This window comes from Populus alba, chromosome 2 (genome assembly GCF_005239225.2).
Source record: "Populus alba chromosome 2, ASM523922v2, whole genome shotgun sequence".
NCBI lineage: Eukaryota > Viridiplantae > Streptophyta > Magnoliopsida > Malpighiales > Salicaceae > Populus > Populus alba.
This window is the reverse complement of record NC_133285.1, coordinates 629,249-646,761: the sequence shown is the minus strand read 5'-3', so window position 1 is coordinate 646,761 and position 17,513 is coordinate 629,249. Positions and strand designations below refer to the sequence as shown.

The window sequence follows — 17,513 nt, the reverse complement described above, 5'->3', positions numbered from 1 at the left end:
TATAGATTTTACAGCTTAAAGTGAATTAAACAGTCACCACTTTATTTGGGCGTGTGACCTAAGGCCCAGGCCTACCCATAACAGCCCCCCCAGTTTTTTTTAGATGAAGGGTATCCTCTAAATCAAATTTAAATTTTAACTAGATTTTCAAATTTAAATCTTAAGGAAATATCTTGACCTAATCCTATAGTTTGCCCCTTTATTTATTTTTAGCTATGCTCGTATAATTCCAGTCTAATCAATATGATCTTATATTATTTGATTTGAGTTTATTGAAACAAATTACTAAAGTTAATTTAAATTAAATATCATATTTAAATGATATGATATTAATTTACGATATAGGAACACCGTTTGCATCGCGTTCCATAAAAATCAATTTTTTTATGAATGACACATGTATCTAATAAAGAGATACAAGAAGTTTTGCTTTGAATCTAGCACGGCCAAGGTGTAATGAATGGCACATGTGAGACAATATTTTTAAAAAATAAATAAATCTGGTAATAAAATTGACTATACTTTCAAAATTTAAACTCAAGAGGTCAAGAGTGTAAGCAAACATCATTAACCACAGCCAAGAGTGTCAGCAAACAAACATCACTATCCACTTGAGTTGTCGATCGGGGTTCTTCGTGGCTGAAAATGGCTTGGCCGGAGCCTGAGAGCAACACCACGACCTTAGCTTTTGCATTTCCATGGGTCAAGCTGTGGCTACCATCTTTCCAGAGTATTATCGATCCATGCTCGCTAGAAATGTCTCTCCATCAGGCATGGACCACAATCTTTCAAGATCAGAATTATGAATAGCTCAACTCCATGGCTAGGGAAGCATCAAGTACTCCAGTAAAGATGGCCCATAACTCCTGAGCATGACATTGCCACTGCCAATGATAGTTTAGACGATGCTGGGCTGACATGAACTGTAGTTAATCTGTAAAGCTAGGCCTCATCATGTCCTGTCCACTACAAGAGCCTTTCATTCTTATCTTGTACTTGGAATTCAGAACTCTTGTCATCTGAGACTCGGAATCATTGTGTTCTCTGCTTTCCAAGCTTTTTCAAGGAGCAAATTAACTGTGTCAGAATTACTTGGATAAAAAGGCCGGGTTCAAAGAAGATGACAAATTATTCGGTTTTTATCTCGGTCCAGTTTCAAAAATTAACAAACCGAATTGAATCTCGAGTCATTTCGGTTCTGTAGAGTCCAACTCAGAAAAAGAAATAAAATTCATAATGCAAAATAACAAGGCACCTGGGCCGAGTGAATAAGTTTTACACAAGTTTGGACCTCTACAACACAGTTAATAAACATGCAGGAGATGGAGGTGTTCCACCTTCAGAGTTCCAAAATAAAAGAGCAACACTAGACGGGAGTAACGAAGCATACATAATTGCCAGGGTGCACCATCCATTGACTCGAACCAATCTAAGCTGAGGAGAAGGCTCGGCCCTTGTAACCAGTGCCACCTTGTCTGGGCTGAAATGGAGATTGATGGCGGTGACGTTCTTCCTGTCTCCTTGCATAACTTCCATCGGAACAACTACTTTTGCTCTTCTTGGGCTTCTCCTCCACATCCTTTATCTTTATTAAGATCTCCGAAACTTCTTCCATGGATGGTCGAATTCTCAGGTCAGATTCCAAACAACGCAGTATCAGTTCAGCTGCTTGCATTGCAGCTTTTAAAGGGTACCGCTCTTCAAGACCCGGATCCATTATTTTTTTGAGCTTTCTTCTCTGTGAGAGAAGAGGCCTGGCATACTCTACCAAATTGTGCTGCCCGCTCGGCCGATTGGTGTCGAGGGCCTTTAGGCCCGTCAGCAATTCTAGTAGCACCACACCAAACCCGTACACATCACTCTTGACATACAAATGACCTGTCATTTTTTGTTGTAACTGTTACATATCAGTACTGTTCTTGTCAAATATTTTATTAATATAATAAATTATAAATTAATCTCTTGTAAAAGAGAATTAAAGAATCCCTCTAATTTTAAAAACAATCCCCTTCAACTTATTTTGTCTTGTTATTTTAAGAAATAGAAAGGGAATAATTTACAATTTACTCTTGATTAATATGAGGAGGGGGGAGAAGGGCTAAATACCAGTGGCAAGGTATTCAGGAGCTGCATAACCATATGTGCCCATGATCCTTGTTGTAACATGGGAGTCGCCATTTAATGGACCTAATTTCGCCAGCCCAAAGTCTGAAAGTTTTGCGTTGTAGGCCTGGAAATTGAAAGGAAAGAGAGAGTCAAGTCAAGATGGGGCCGTGGGCGTGTCTATTTCTGAAAAATGCAAAAATACAAAGAAATCCACCCCATCCAATAATATATTAGATGTCTTGAAGTCTCGATAGATGATGCTCTTGTCCGAAGTGTGGAGGAAGGCAAGACCTTGAGCAGCTCCAATGGCTATTTTAAGCCTAATGTCCCATGCAAGTGGTTCTGCACCCTCTGCAATAACCACAATTTATCATGTCATCGGTGAAACTAATTCGGACAAAAAAAAAAAAAAACACCAATCTTGCTTCTTCTTGTTCTTTTCAGTATTAACTTCTTGAATAATCTCATAAATCTAACTAATACAACCCACATGAATTTTTTTCAAAAAGAGTTTTTAGATAAAATTAAGTTGTGTTGCGTTAGTGTCTTGGTTAAAAAAAAATAAAAATACAAAAGCAACAAAAAATATACTTGAATTAAAGAGACGACGATAAGAACATGAAATAAAATTGTTTATGTAACAATTTTAAAGTAAATTTTTATATTTGAAAATAAAAAAATATACATGAAAATATATTTTCGTTGTTAATTCTTTCTATCTTTTCTATTCCGAGAATTAAAATTAATATTATGCGTGGGGTTCTTACTTCTGAAAAGGTGCTTTTCCAAGCTTCCCTTCTGCATGTATTCGTAGACAAGGAGGAAGTGTTCATCCTCCCAGCAGTAACCCAAGAGTTTGACAAGGTTTGGATGAGACAATTTCCCCAAGAACTCCACCTCAGACTGCAACCACAAAATCAACATATATAATTAATAAAATTTTGCGAAAGAGATAGCAGAATCGGTCAACATTAACGAAACTACTGGTGATGCAAAATTCTCAATTCACGACAGTTTAATATATTTATCTTTTCTGCCATGGTCAAGGATTGACAACATCGTTGCAAATTTTATTCTAATTAGAATATAAAATATGATTTTTTAGTTGTGTTGACTTAATTATTTTCATCATCAAACAATGATTTCTCTTCTTAATTTCAAGAGTCCGTACTTTTTTATTTTATTTTTCTTGTAACTAGAACATATGAAAAAAAATGCATGATTAATTAGTAAGAGATGACCCTTCTATGATCTAAAATCACTGTAAAGAAAATAAGCATTGTTATATATTCTCTCTTCAAAATTCCATTGTTTAATTTATTGCGTAATATAGTTATATTATGGACGGGGGACACAGCAATCCAGGGTTTCTAATAAATCAGGGATCCAACTAAAAAATAAATTAGCTGTTAACCTAATTGAGAATTGGTGTGTGTGTATAAATCATGTATCTGTACGAGTTTTCCCTGAAAGAATAATATTTCAATCGTTCGAGAAACCAAGAAAAATCAAAACAAAAATTCCTATATATGAATATTTGAGATGTCAGCATGAGCGTCATATGAAGATCAATGGAAAGGCAACATGATGCGTGAACACGGCCAAGTATGAACTTTTGAAAGCAAATCAAGTTAGGGTTGTCATGCTTGTCCAGTCAATATCAGAAATTAACAGCTTTTGTCGATGGTAGAAGGAGTACGGAGACGAAGGAGAAAAGGGGGGGAAATTACCTGCCACTCCTCGAGGCCTTGAGAGCTCTCTGGGCTTGATTTCTTGACTGCTACAGCGATGCCAGTACCAACTTTAGCTGGTACATAAGTCTTCTCATCGACCCAACCCTTAAAAACTCTGCCGAATCCACCTTCCCCGAGCACAGTATCAGGTTTAAAATTCCTAGTAGAACTTTTCAGCTCTGCTAGAGTGAACACCTTCGGTGCCAGTATAATCTGTCCACTTGGAGGAATCATCGCTATTCCATCCTTTCCCTTCTTTTCCATACCCATACCAATCTTGTCATCTTCTTTTGCCTTACATTGGCTGCTGCTTCTGCTCCCCAGACCATTTTCTTTGCTGTGGTTCCATGTTGTTTCTGCAATAACACGTACATAAAACAAGAAACCCCCCTTAAATCTCAAAGAATCCAAGAAAAAAAAGTAATGATCTATGAAATATTACCTGGAGTAGAAGGCTTCGTACGCGCGGGGCTATCATGGTCAGTGACAGGAGTAGTTCCCCAACAATTTCCCATGCGGATAGAGGTTAATTTTTGATATCGTCTCTCTGGATTGGAGCTGCGCTGTGGCTGGCCTGCCGGCCTTGGATATGAACTGATAAACTGGCTACGTTGGTTCCTCGAAAGGCAGAAGAAAGGGTCGAGAAGTAACATAGATAGAGAAATATCTCAGTGATGGAGACTTGTAGCTGCTACCATCTGGACTTTTTCTTCTTGCACTCTCCATTTCTTTTCCTGTTCCTTGTTTAAGTTGTTACCTTCGATGCCCCCACCTCAGCTTAATTATATTTGCTTACAATATGTGCGTATTGTAATTAGTAAATGTTTTAGGTTTAGCTAGACAGCAATATATGGAGACTTGATTGTGTTGTTGAACTTAGAGAATCACTAAAAAATTAAAAGGCAATTATATATATAAAAGATTTTAGGTTGAATGCATGACGAGTAATTTCAATAAAATCTTTTTGGAACAAAAGAACAGAGAAATGAATTCCATATAATGTACGTACAAGTAGTGATCTTTAATTGGTTATTTATTTATAATGTAATAGTTTTATGGAAAAAATATACTGAAAAAGATTTTTTTTATGTTATAATAAAAATAAATAAATAGATGCGACACATGTTGAAATTATATTTTGTGATTTTTTAAAATGTATTTAAAATTATTCTTTTATATGTGCTGATATAAAAAATTATTTTAAAAAAATTATTTTTTATATATTTTCAAATTTAAAGTATATTAAAAAATAAACACACCTCTATCAGAAGTCAATGGCACTTGCATCACTCCGACCAATCACCTGCATAGGCAATTGGACCAATGGCAATAGATAGTTGACACATTCATCGTCCATCCATTGATTTGTTTTGTACTTCGTTGATTTTCAAGATTTTGTGCAAGCACCGTTTTAGAGTATTTTTACAAGTGTAGTTATGCTTATATTTTAAAGTATTTTTAAATAGAAATATATTAAAATAATAATTTTTTTATATTTTAAAAATTATTTTTGATATTAGTGTATTAAAATAATTTTAAAAATATCAAAAAAATATTAATTTTAAATAAAAAAATTTCAATTTTTTTTTTTAAAAAAACACTTCAAAAAAAAAAGAGAGAGTTAGTCATGAACATTTGTTTAATTTTCTTTACGCTAAGGAAAATTTTTTTTTTATCGGTATGAAGTTGACCCAGCGACATGTTTATATGGATAAATTGAGTTAATTGACCTGGAAAAACTAGATTTATTCAATATATCTTTTTAAATAATATTGTTTTAATTTAGTTTATTTCAAAATAACATGGATATATGTGCTTCCCTTGTACGTTAGAAAGAGTTCATTCTTGCACCTTGAAACACGACAGGATTAGGGATGATGTTTCTTTATTTTTGTCCTGATATATTGTGTGGGCCCAAGGAATAACTGTATGTGATTTCATTCTTTCACATTGCTGCACCCAAATTTCTGGTGAAACTAACTAATTAGCATTGAGAATAATCACTGTTATTAATTGTCTAGGATGAGTTTGGCTAGTGTATTAGGATAAAATGTTTTTTTTTTATAAAAGAGACATAAATATATATAAGATAATTTCAGAGTAGATTTATGTCTTTTCAAGAAAATAAATGACAAAAAAACATGCATTTTTTTATTTTAATTATCTCCTTTTTTTTCTGTCTTGAAATCACGACTTAATGGTATCATAATTAAGTGAACTTAATCAGTTAGTGGAATTCCGAAATTTCAAAAGCTTGATTTGACTGGATCACTAACTGCAATTTAATTTTATAATTAATGAAGTGAAACATCATAGCTTAATACTTAATTCTTGGTGGGTGATCAAGATCTTCGGTATAGGAGGAACGGGTAAAATCCCACTAACACAAGATCCTTCATATATATATATATATATATATATGGTATCACTTTGAAAAATGTTTAATAGTCTGGCGAGCATATTGTATACCTGATATTTTTAAAACTTATATATCTGGAAAAAAGAATCTTTTGAAAATACTCTTTTTGAGAAGAAAAATTGGAACCAAGTATCCAAAAGAAACTTGATTAGAGAAAAAAATAATCTAGTCCCTTAATTTTTTTTTTTTTTTTATTATTTTTTTTGGTAACCCGGGGTGTCCGGGCCAGCTTACGCGCATTACAACTATTTCCCGGGCCCACTGAACATCCTGCAAGCCCAGTAGGCAGGTAAGGCACCGCGGGGGTGACAGGCTGGTACTCTTGAGGATCGAACTCGGGACAGTCGCAAGGCAAGCTTTGCAGTTGACCACTGAGCTAGACCCTCAAGTGTCCCTTAATTATTTCTTGTTCATGTTGCAAGTAGATATGGAGATTGGGGGACTAAATTGAATAATTCAAAAATACATGTATTTCTTCTGGAGGATCACGCCCTCATGTTTCTACGAGGATTCATCAGCAGTGGGGCAACCATACGTGCTTCAAGAAATTTGATTAGAAAAAATAAATAAATAAAAAATCCTATGGATACCATAGAGATGAAAAAAGAGTGGATGATGACAAATTAAAAGTTGCATATAGATTTGACATTTGCAAAGTCCATGTATCCCTTTTGTGTTTGCGCTAAAAAAAGTCTTCAAGTAATATGATGTGACGATAAATAATTTAAAATTTACATAGTAAATTTCAAGTTTGAATTAGAATGTGTAATTTTTATAAGAATCTGAAACAATTACTGTTTTACTTGTTTATTTGAGTCTATAAAATATGTTTTTCGAGAATGATTTCCTCGAATCTCTCTCTCTATATATATAGAACAGAAACTTAGGCTGTGTTTGATTACAGGAAAGTGAATTCCTGGAATTCACTTTCCTGCTTTTCCAGTGTTTGGCAACAACAAGAAAAAAAGTCAATGGAAAATGATGGAAAATAAATCAGTGTTGTCAAAGGAAAGTGTTTTCCTTTATTAAACAAAGGAAAACACTTTCCGACAGTGGCCAGTGCTGAAAAACAGCCATTTTCTCTTAATTGTTCATGTTAATTGCACTGTTCAATGAATAGTGCAATTAACATGAACAGTGTATTGCGTACACTATTTGCTGAAAAATAGTGAACAGTGCAGTTCTCTTGCCTGTAGGATTCTTTTTTTTTTTTTTTTTTAAGTGTGCTATTTTTTTTAACATTAAAAATAAATAGTTTAGAGTAAATTTTAAACTTTAATATTTTATCCAATTTTATTACATGCTAAAAATATTATTAAAACTATAGTTTTTATCGGATATATTTCGTACTTAATGGAATTATAAATAGTTTCATGGAATAGTAAAAAACATTTCACAAGCTTATTTCTCTATAATATGATATGATATATATAATTATATTTTATAAAATAAGCTATGTATGAATATAGAATATAATAAAAAATTCATCATTATACATTTTAGATTTCATTTTATTGTAAGTGATTAATATTTTATATTAGATAATTATATATATATATATTAGATAAATTTGAAAAAAAAATTAATTCATTAATAAATTATTTTCCAGTTCATTTTCCATAATACAACCAAACACTGGAAAGTGTTTTCCAGTTCATTTTCCATAACACTACCAAACATCGGAAAATACTTTTACAGAATTCACTTTCCAGGAATTCACTTTCCCCGGAATTCACTTTCCAAAAGGAATTCACTTTCCTGCAAACAAACGGAGCCTTAAGCACGGCAACGCAGGCAGGGAAGACTATTATATTGTTAAAGATATTGGATCCGGTCATGTACTTTTAATGATGCTGAAGCCTATGATGGCAATATCATATTCTAATTAAGGGCTAGGGTAAGTAAAATTCTACAATCCTTAAGGAAACATTTAAGATGCATTATGATTATTTGATTATTTAAGGGTAATGTCCGGTTTAGTGGGTTAATTCGAGAAAAAATTAAAATTATAGTTTGGAAGAATTAACCTAAATTAAATATAATGTTTTTTAAAAGATCAAAACCATATTATTTGATTTTAAAAAAAAAAACAACAACTAAAAAATAAGGTTTTAACTCGAGTTGTGAGTTGACCCGAGTTGTTAATCTGGTTTGATCATTTCAAGTCAATTATATATTATATCCATCCAAATTTAATAACCTGAAATAAAAATAAAATTAAGTAAATATCAATTTTGAAACCAAAACATTGTCGAAAAGGTGAAGCAACAAAGTCATTGTTTATAATAATTCATGGACTTTATTGTTTTATAGGTTGGCCAAAATATATTTCAAAGAGAAATTCAACAGCAACTTCTTAAAAGAAGAGACACTAGTCCTTGTTCAGATGCATGAGGACCCTACTTCTAAGTCTGGTCGGCATGATAGACTTGAGTTCTTATCTCAAGGATACATGTGAATGTGCATCTTGTGTTTGAGTTTAGTCTTTGGCACTTGAGTGGTTGATTATGGCACCATTTTCCCAACTCTTTCTTGACCGAAAAAAATGTCTTCTCTCTTGCGTTCATATTTAGGATAGAAAGTGTTGTGAACATTGACAGGTATAACGGGTTGATTTGAATCTCAATTAATTTAGAGCTTGAATTGATATTGATTGAAAAATAAATATTGCAATCATCCTCCACTCCTAACCATTGCTTTAAAACATGGACAGGTCTAGGAATCGACGTATAATTCAGTTAATTTAGAATCTGAACTGATACTAATTAAAATATACAAAAAAAACTTGGTTAATCCAATTAAAAACTTTATTGATTTAGGAATCCGATGGACCAAACCTGACATAATCATTAACATGTTAACTTTTTTAAAAAAAAAAGTTATGTCAAAACAATAGGATCAACCCGTCTACCTCGTGCCATGTTGTGTCAATAGATTCCAACTTCAGAAAAATCCGATTATTTTGTCCAAAGATCAGTAAGATACCAAAATCCACATTTGCATATATGTTCTTGGATTTCTGGCAGAACGGAAGATCCAATGCTAATTCTTTATAATTAATTAGTGCCACAAGAATATGATTTTCGACGATTGGGAGGAGGCCTTGGAGGTCTCCTCAGGGATCACTTGCGAGTTACAGTGAATATTGTCCATTATAAAGAATGATCTCTGAACTTAACACTGCAATACGATAGTTGTGACAGTAGAGACACTCCTGCTCAATGGTTTCCTTCAGTTGGAAATTGTAAGCATCTATGAAGTGAGAATACATGCCCCTATTTTCAATTTCTGCAGCTTTATGAAGCAAATAACAACAGGCTGTGCTCCGAAAAAATTCCAGCAAAATCAAGCATAAAACACTTTGGAGGGTGTTTGAAGGAAGCATAGCCACTTTCCTGTGGAGCTAGAGATGCCCGGTAGACCTAGAGAACTAAAACAAAAATGCTAAAAACCCAGATTTATGATCCATACTACGTGCTTTATTTATTCCCTATTTTAAGTTTAATGACACAAAAGGGGGAAGAGAGAAAGGAAAGGAGTGAAAGCACAAAAATATCTAACAAAATCCCAAATCCCTCTCAAGAATGCTAAACACAATCCTGATGGCCTGCTGCTTAATGCCATTTGGAAAGAATTCACTTCAATGCAATTAAGAACCTCAGAAGGCATAAAGGAAACATGAGTTCATCATGATTTCATAAACAAAAAATCACTACTCCAAACCTCAGATGTCTGTCTATACATACATGTCAACAAACATATTTACGCACTGTATTGATGAACATATACATGGTATGAAACGTAACAGGCTCCCCCTCTAAGTTCGATGAGACACCTGCAAGCACAGAGAAACAGAATTTGTGACTACAGCACGGACCAATCTATCAAGCATCATTTAAGGAAATATAAACAAAACATAACAAGTGCAGCTGAAAATCAACTCCCTAACATGCACCACCCAACAAAATATATGAACCACAAAAATGCTATGTCACAATGAGTTTTGATTCTGGCAAGGATGGAAACGAAACGGGCAGGATTGTGCAAGAAAATGGTGATAGTTCAAGACAATGGGAATTGGTTACTTACAGCGCAGAAATAAAGGGGCTTTAGCTTCTGTTCCAGATCATTTTAAATAGAAGCTCTACTCCTAGAATCTGGTTCTTGAGAAACGGCTTTCCTGTCAGAATATGGCAATGATGGATTGGTACCTCGTACTCGACCAGTACTGGATTCTGAGACACGGGACTGTGAAGCCAAATATTCTAGGGCAACAAGTATATCACTGATAAGAGGGCGAAAATTGGCTTCCTCATTGAGGCACATTGCAGTTATAGCAATCGCATAGTTCAAACAACGACGAGGATAACACCCTTCCAACAGAGGATCAGCCAACTGACAATATTTCTTTTGCTCTTTCAAAAACGGGCGAGACTGCAGAGGAGATTGAGAAGAAAAAACAAATCAGCACATTATCATTAGTCATAATTGTCTGGGGTCTGAAATTTTTCTGAAGTAGGGTAATCAAATTACTCCAAAGAACTAACTATTTGGAAAATAAGTTGAGATTTGGTATTTATCTAGATGGGGATAGAAGGTGCATGAAGTGCTCACTTATCACAGCAAATAATTATGATTAAACTCTCAGATAAGCTGATTGCTTGGGTGAGCTATTGGAGCTGCACAAAAATAAATTGGAAAAAAGATCTTGTTTTTAACTCACCCAAGCAACTAAGTTCTGCTCCCCTGGCTTCTTTGAACGATCTATAGCCTTTCTCCCAGTAATTAACTCCAACAAAACTACACCAAAACTGTAAATATCTGATTTAACAGTCAACTTGCCACTCATGGCATACTCTGGGGCACAGTAACCATATGTCCCCATAACTCTGGTTGAAACATGTGTATTTTCACCAACAGGTCCCAATTTTGCAAGTCCAAAATCTGATAGTTTTGGATTAAAATCATTGTCCAGCAAGATATTTGCAGATTTCAGGTCGCGATAAATAACAGGCGGGTCTGCTTTGCAGTGTAGGTACTCGAGTCCTCGAGCAGCACCAACAGCAATCTTCATCCGAGTGCTCCAACTTAATGGCTCTTTATCGGGTTCTAGATCTGAGAAACACTTGTGGTATCAATTATCAAATCACATGCCAGCTAAAAATCAAGTCTAAATTATCTACAATTCTCCCTTGCCGAAAACATCACATTATATTGAATCAAGACCAACAAGAATGAGGGAACATATATCTATCAAGAAAAGGAGAAATCATATAGATAAATGAAATTCCACGAAGTAATCATTCCACGACGTAATTCCAGGGATTATCATGATAGGATTTCACATGCAACAGAACAATCAACATGACAAACTTGTAATACCAGAATAACTTGCTCAATCTTCTGTTTCGGTTTTATAGCCAAGTTTCCAATATCAAGGGATGGATAGAGGGTGGAAAGGTGGGACAGGAAGTTTGGTGCCACCAAAAACAATCCTAATGGAGCGTATGACATGAAATAAATCACAAACTAAACAAATTTAGACCCTTGGATAAGATTACAAGAAGTTAAAAAATCTGTGTAAGATGATGCTAAAGAAATTTACCAAAAAGATGATCTTCCAAACTACCCATCGGCATGTACTCATAAACCAATAGTCTCTGATCACCAGAAGTACAGTAGCCAATCAAGGTAACAAGATTGGAATGGTGTAACAGACTCAGCATAAGAACCTCCACGATAAATTCTTGATGCCCCTGAAGACCATCCTGATTAAGTTGTTTCACCGCGACAATCTAATCATCAAAAACCAAACCACACATAAAAATTATTACAACTTGACCACAGAACTATAACAGACAACCGATTTAAAACTTAAAAAGGGACCTGCATTCATAAATTAATTGACACAATCAGCATAAATTTCATAAATTTTAACAGCAACTTACCTCTCCTGTTTCTAACCTGCCTTTATAAACCCTGCCAAAACCTCCTTCACCAATCAAATTAATCTCTCTAAAATTTCTTGTTGCTGCTGCAAGATCACGAAATGTGAAACTACGAGCCCCTTCCTCAGCACCCTGACCCTTCCCATTGTCTGCATCCCCTTATTAAAATGAAAAAACCAAACAGCAAATTAAAAACAAAACACAGCTTATAAAACCCAAAGTACATCCTAAAAGAGTTCGGAATTCGACAATCACCATTTACATTAAACTTCGCTGTCTGGCTACCAACAACCTCTACACATTATCTTCACAAGAACAAAACAAACACAAAAGAAAACGTAAACAAACCCAAGAACAAATGGGAGATCAGGGAAAAACCTGTATACCCAGAAGAATATCGAGAACTAGATCTTGGGGCGTGTTCAATGTCGATCTTAATATCTTTTCGATGTGGGTTTATGCAAGAAAAGCAGCTCATCCTCCTTACTCCAAAAAACACGCGCACTCGCGCAGGGGAGATAGTAGTTAAAATTATTTCTTTGTTCTTGTTATGATTCTAGAAAGCAGAAACCAAACAACATTATCGGAACAAAAAACCTCTGTTATAAAGACAAGGCCCGAACAAGTTCCGTTCTTTTTCTCTCCTCCTCCTCCTCCTCCTCCTAGACAGGAGAGAAAAAACAACGAAACCCTGAATGCCAATGCTGTCTGTGTCTCTTAAGATCCTAAATTTCAGAAAAACACCCGTGAAAAATCAGATCTTTAGAGGGCAAATTTGAGAAACTCTCGCGAACTTCTAAAATTAGTCTGCTAGTCAAGGAAAAGCAAATAGAACATATGAAGCGGCAGATTTAACGGCAGTTAATAGTAATAATAAATTATTAATCTTAGAGGGTGTTTGGGAGTGTGGTAGCGGTTGCTTTTCAAATAGCTTTTCGTGCCGAAAAGCATGCCAATAATATTTTTTTTATTTTTTAAAAATCATTTTTGATATCAGCACATCAAAAAGATCTAAAAATTATAAACCGAACTCAATTTAAAAAAAAAATAAATTCAAAAGCAGTTTGAACCTCAATGTCAAGCACCCTTTTATTATTGTTGTTACTACTGCTATTGTGAGTGTTTTTCAATCAATTTACACAAAAATTATAACTAAATTTTATTTTTAAATAATTTCAAAACCATGTTTTATATTGGATAATGTAATTATACGAAAAATTCCTTAAAATGTTAGTGTTTGAATTCATAAAATTTTTTTTAAAAATGAGCTTACATGTTTTTAAAACAAAAATATGTCCTTTGTATGTTTAATTGAATGAAAATAAATAAAATAAATATATTTTTAAAATAATTTTGGAATGAGCTTACATGTTCTTAAAAAAAATATATAAAAAATTATATCTCTTTACATCCTTTGTACGTATTTATATTTTCTATCACAAACGCCATCTAAATTATCTAATAATAGTAATAGAAATAGTAATATTCCGTTGCCTTTACGCTCTTCCATTTTCACCTCTGTTTCTCTTCCCGCATTTAAACGTTCTGGTTTGGTTATGCCGTTGCCTTTACGCTTTTGACCTTGTTGCTTCTCTCTTTCTTCTATCTTGACACTGAGCTGTCAACTCCCTGTTCCTTCAAATCTTCGGATTAGACGCGTTAAGCACTTTTTGTTTAAGCGCAAGATCACGGCCTCTATGTTTAACATCCAAGCAAATCAAGTCCTTGTGTTTTCAATCGTGTCAAGTCAACCCCTTCTGGCCTGGTTAAGGCTAGTCTTTGACCCTCCAGTGGATTGTTTTGTGATACGTGGCACTCATCTTGCTTTTTAGTTGGTGGCGTAGTTTAAGAAGAGGATCAAGCCAGCTTTAATCCGATAAAAAGGGGCTGAATCTATCTAATTTAAAATGGGTGGTCTGGTTTAACCAAGCATCAAGAATAGAGGGACTAAATGGTATTTATGGCCCTCTTTGTTTAGGTGAGGTACCCTTGTTTCCGTGGTGTAAGGTTGTCTCGATCTATCCTTCTTTAGTTTCTCAGGACAAAATCACTGAGAATTTCGTGTGTAATCTGTCACCATAAAAAAAAAAAAAAAAAAAAGTCCAGTTAAATCAAACCATATGATTATCTTGAATTCTTTTGATGTCAAGTTTGTTTGGTAAAAGACAGATGGGATGTGACGTGACGTGAGGCACAAAGAGGGTCGATGAAGAGAAAACCAGGCAATAATTGGTGAGCTACCATTGTGTTCCATTTCCTCCTAACATAAAATTCGGCTTGTTTCGATACTGTAATAAAAATTATTTTTTAAAGTATTATTTATTTAAAAATATATTTAAATAATATTTATTTTAAAGAAAAATATTTTTACATTAGCATATCAAAAATTTAACAAAAAAATAATTTTTTTTGTAAAAATATTTTTAAAATACAAAAAACAAAACAATCTTCTTAAAGCCTCCAGCTAGCCTCCATTCCCCCTCCCCGTTTTCTTCATAGATTTTCCACAGCAAAGACTCGTCTATGGAGAGTTTTTCCACTAGTTTTGAAAAAGCAACGTCAGTGCTCTAAAAAAAGGTACTTTTGATAAGAAAATAGCTGTGAAAAGTGGCTTGTTGACCACACTCATGGTTTGGAGTCGAGGGTGCATTATTTTTCAGATTATTTTTTATCTGAAAATATATTAAAATTATTTTTTATATTAATTAATTAAAATCATAAAAAATTAGTAGAAGAATCATCAATTTAATATTTTTTTAAAAAATAAAAACAAAAACTACTCAGCTTTAAAACATTCACTTGGATGCATTGGGACTTATGAAAAGGTTGATTTGAGAGATAATAATTTTTTATCTGGGAAAGTTTCTCTTCTCTCTTTTTCTGGGGATATGGGTGAAAAGGTGGTGTCTGGGAATGCTGGCGGGGACGGGGACCGATCTGCTGCATCCGCCGGTACACCTGCCTTGGATTGATCAATTAACTTTTCGGTCGGCTAATGATTAATTCTCTCAAAGTTAGTTTGATTCCGCTTTTTATCCTCTTGACCACCTCCTCGTCGTCACACAAAGACGAGCCTTGTTCTTTCTTGCATGCCCTTTCGGTGCCATTTCTCAAAAAGTAAAATTAAATAAACCGCCACTAGTTTACTTATTTTCTCAATAAATCTCGTGGTGGGGGAATTAGTTAAGTTCTTTCAGATAGTGGTTGATTATCATATAGAAATAGGGTTCATTTAAGATATTTAACAAGTATAATTTACTCCTGTTTGTTATAGATTTCTGCACCTTTTAAATCCCATCCCGAGAAGAAATAAAGGCTAATTAATAAATCATAAATATATGGAAATAATAGGAATTCTTTTCCTTTTTTTCCCCCTCAACTGAAATCACCATCGAAAGAAAAACCTAAATTAAGCCTCTTTAAAAAATAATAAAAATAAAAAGAGTGGCCCATATCACGGGTCCTGTATTTATCTACAGTTAATGCCGATCACATGCCATCAGAAGGACCACATTGAGAATGATTCCTCACTATATAGCCTTGGCCACGAGTAGTTGGAGGCTGGAGCAACCCATCACATTATCCCGAGCACTGTAGACCCAGCTTCAGTTTACATGCCCTGCCCATAGCAGAAAAGTTCAATTTATCCAAGATCCAGTGTAACGATTATTTTTAAAAATATATTAAAATAATATTTTAGTATTATTTAAAAAAATATATTTTTACTATTAACATAAAAAATCATTTTTTTTGTTAAAGCATGGCCCAGTCGAGCAGCCAAACAAGATTTTAGTTTATATTTTACATTGTGATAGTTTTCACGGTTGTAATTTGAAAATATAGATTTAAAAAAACTATAAAATACTCTCGAAAGAGTAAAGCCTGTCATTTTATCCCATAATCAAATGGTGGAGTTACATTTATGAAACTCGATCCGTACCAGCAGGTCAATCTATGATGTGGATCTTTAGTCGGAACAGATCTAATAAATTCGGTGAGAATTGATTTATGGCCTCTCGAGAAAGGTTCACGGACAGCATTTTTGTAAAGTGTTGTTAATGGGCTAGGGTTTATTAAGTCTTACTTTACTGTGTAGATGTTTCTCTATTAATCTTCTGCACTTCCAGCCCAGATTCTTTGTTCTGGACCGGCTGCTGTCAGAGGCTAGTAGGCTAGTACTGTCCAGCTTCGAGAGACAGACAAATGCGACATAGAAGTGCAGAAGCTTCCATAATGGTCACCTTGGCTGCACCCGTGAAAGTTAAGAAAATGCAAGAACATGAAAAGATTATGTAGAAAGTGGAATATTGTGATGATAAATCAACCCAACTTCGATGTCATCATATTATTTGCCCATGAGAAATCAACCCCATGTTTTACACCATGTCTTTCATGTGATATTTCATCATTCATTTAATTTCCTACATGCCTCTTCAAAAAAAAAAGGATGTTACAAAATAATATAAATTATATCTTAAACATCACATAACAGCTTAAAATATTAGATTGAGATGGTTTTTTGACTTGGTATCAGAGTTTTGATGACTAAGCGGTCACGAGTTCGAATCTCACAATTTCTATTTATTTGATAAAAATTAAACACAAGATAATATAGACACGTGCAAGTTTCAAGTCCAAAGTGCTTTCACTTAAGGAGTGTGTTAAAGAATAATATAAATCATATTCTAAGACCTTACCTAACAGCTTAAGCTATTGGATTGAGATCGTTCTTTGACACAGTTTAACCAATCGACAATTACCATAGCATGCATGAATGAATGGGTATCTTGTAAAACATCCCAACACGTGTAGTAAGTCTTTAGACTTTAGAGCATGCTTGTAACTCCTTAAATTAAATTATATTAAAAAGATTTTAATGAAATTTTATATTTGAAATCATTTTAAGTGTTTAATTCTAAATATGGATTTTAATTTCTAAAAAAATACAAAAATAAATTAGATGTTAACCCACATGATTTTCTACATTAAAAATAAGAAATTAATGTTTAAATTGGGTTCCGAAAAATACCTATCTATCCATTTTTTTTTTTTTCTTAAGAAACCATGGTAGTATATAAAATAAAAGGAATTAAATTCTATAATTTTTAAACTTGTGAATTCACAATTGAACAATTCTATATTTAAATTCAATTACAACAAATTAAGAATTGGTTACAATCAAACTTGATAGATTTTTTTATATCTTAATTTGTTAATTATGATCACAATATGCAAGTTCAAGTTGGATTAATTAGGTGATAACTTCTGAAGCAATTAAAGGATGAGATGCACTTGCAGTGCCGATAG

General features: G+C 33.8%; 2 protein-coding genes across 3 annotated transcripts; both read right to left on the bottom strand.

Moving 5' to 3' along the window:
- Positions 1 to 1,212: 1,212 nt before the first annotated feature.
- LOC118042074 (probable serine/threonine-protein kinase PIX13) lies at positions 1,213 to 4,565 on the bottom strand. The gene is made up of 6 exons (XM_035049627.2): positions 4,282 to 4,565; positions 3,837 to 4,195; positions 2,874 to 3,009; positions 2,321 to 2,457; positions 2,107 to 2,230; positions 1,213 to 1,878 (listed from the first exon to the last, which is right to left on the bottom strand). The coding sequence occupies exons 1-6, from the start codon at positions 4,490 to 4,492 to the stop codon at positions 1,430 to 1,432; spliced, it is 1,416 nt and encodes a 471-aa protein (XP_034905518.1). The 5' UTR covers positions 4,493 to 4,565; the 3' UTR covers positions 1,213 to 1,429.
- A 5,361-nt stretch (positions 4,566 to 9,926) lies between these two features.
- On the bottom strand, positions 9,927 to 13,025 carry LOC118042073 (probable serine/threonine-protein kinase PBL21). Of its 2 annotated transcripts, none has more exons than XM_035049625.2 (6): positions 12,585 to 13,025; positions 12,207 to 12,364; positions 11,864 to 12,053; positions 10,982 to 11,373; positions 10,348 to 10,692; positions 9,927 to 10,093 (listed from the first exon to the last, which is right to left on the bottom strand). In XM_035049625.2, the coding sequence occupies exons 1-5, from the start codon at positions 12,682 to 12,684 to the stop codon at positions 10,390 to 10,392; spliced, it is 1,143 nt and encodes a 380-aa protein (XP_034905516.1). In that variant the 5' UTR covers positions 12,685 to 13,025; the 3' UTR covers positions 9,927 to 10,093; positions 10,348 to 10,389. The 2 variants fall into 2 exon arrangements, with proteins under 2 accessions (XP_034905516.1, XP_034905517.1); XM_035049626.2 differs by having other exon boundaries at positions 12,207 to 12,355.
- Between the last annotated feature and the right edge of the window lie 4,488 nt (positions 13,026 to 17,513).

Bases quoted from the DNA above. Each gene is read 5' to 3' on its own strand.
- LOC118042074 (XM_035049627.2), bottom strand. From the start codon at position 4,492: ATGTTACTTCTCGACCCTTTCTTCTGCCTTTCGAGGAACCAACGTAGC. The intron at 3,010-3,836 runs GTAATTTCCCCC...TTGTGGTTGCAG, and splicing joins AAGGCCTCGAGGAGTGGCAG to TCTGAGGTGGAGTTCTTGGG. The intron at 2,458-2,873 runs GTAAGAACCCCA...TGGTTATTGCAG, and splicing joins GGAAAAGCACCTTTTCAGAA to AGGGTGCAGAACCACTTGCA.
- LOC118042073 (XM_035049625.2), bottom strand. From the start codon at position 12,684: ATGAGCTGCTTTTCTTGCATAAACCCACATCGAAAAGATATTAAGATC. The intron at 12,054-12,206 runs GTAAGTTGCTGT...TTTGATGATTAG, and splicing joins GCAGGTTAGAAACAGGAGAG to ATTGTCGCGGTGAAACAACT. The intron at 10,693-10,981 runs GTGAGTTAAAAA...TCTCCTCTGCAG, and splicing joins AGCAGAACTTAGTTGCTTGG to TCTCGCCCGTTTTTGAAAGA.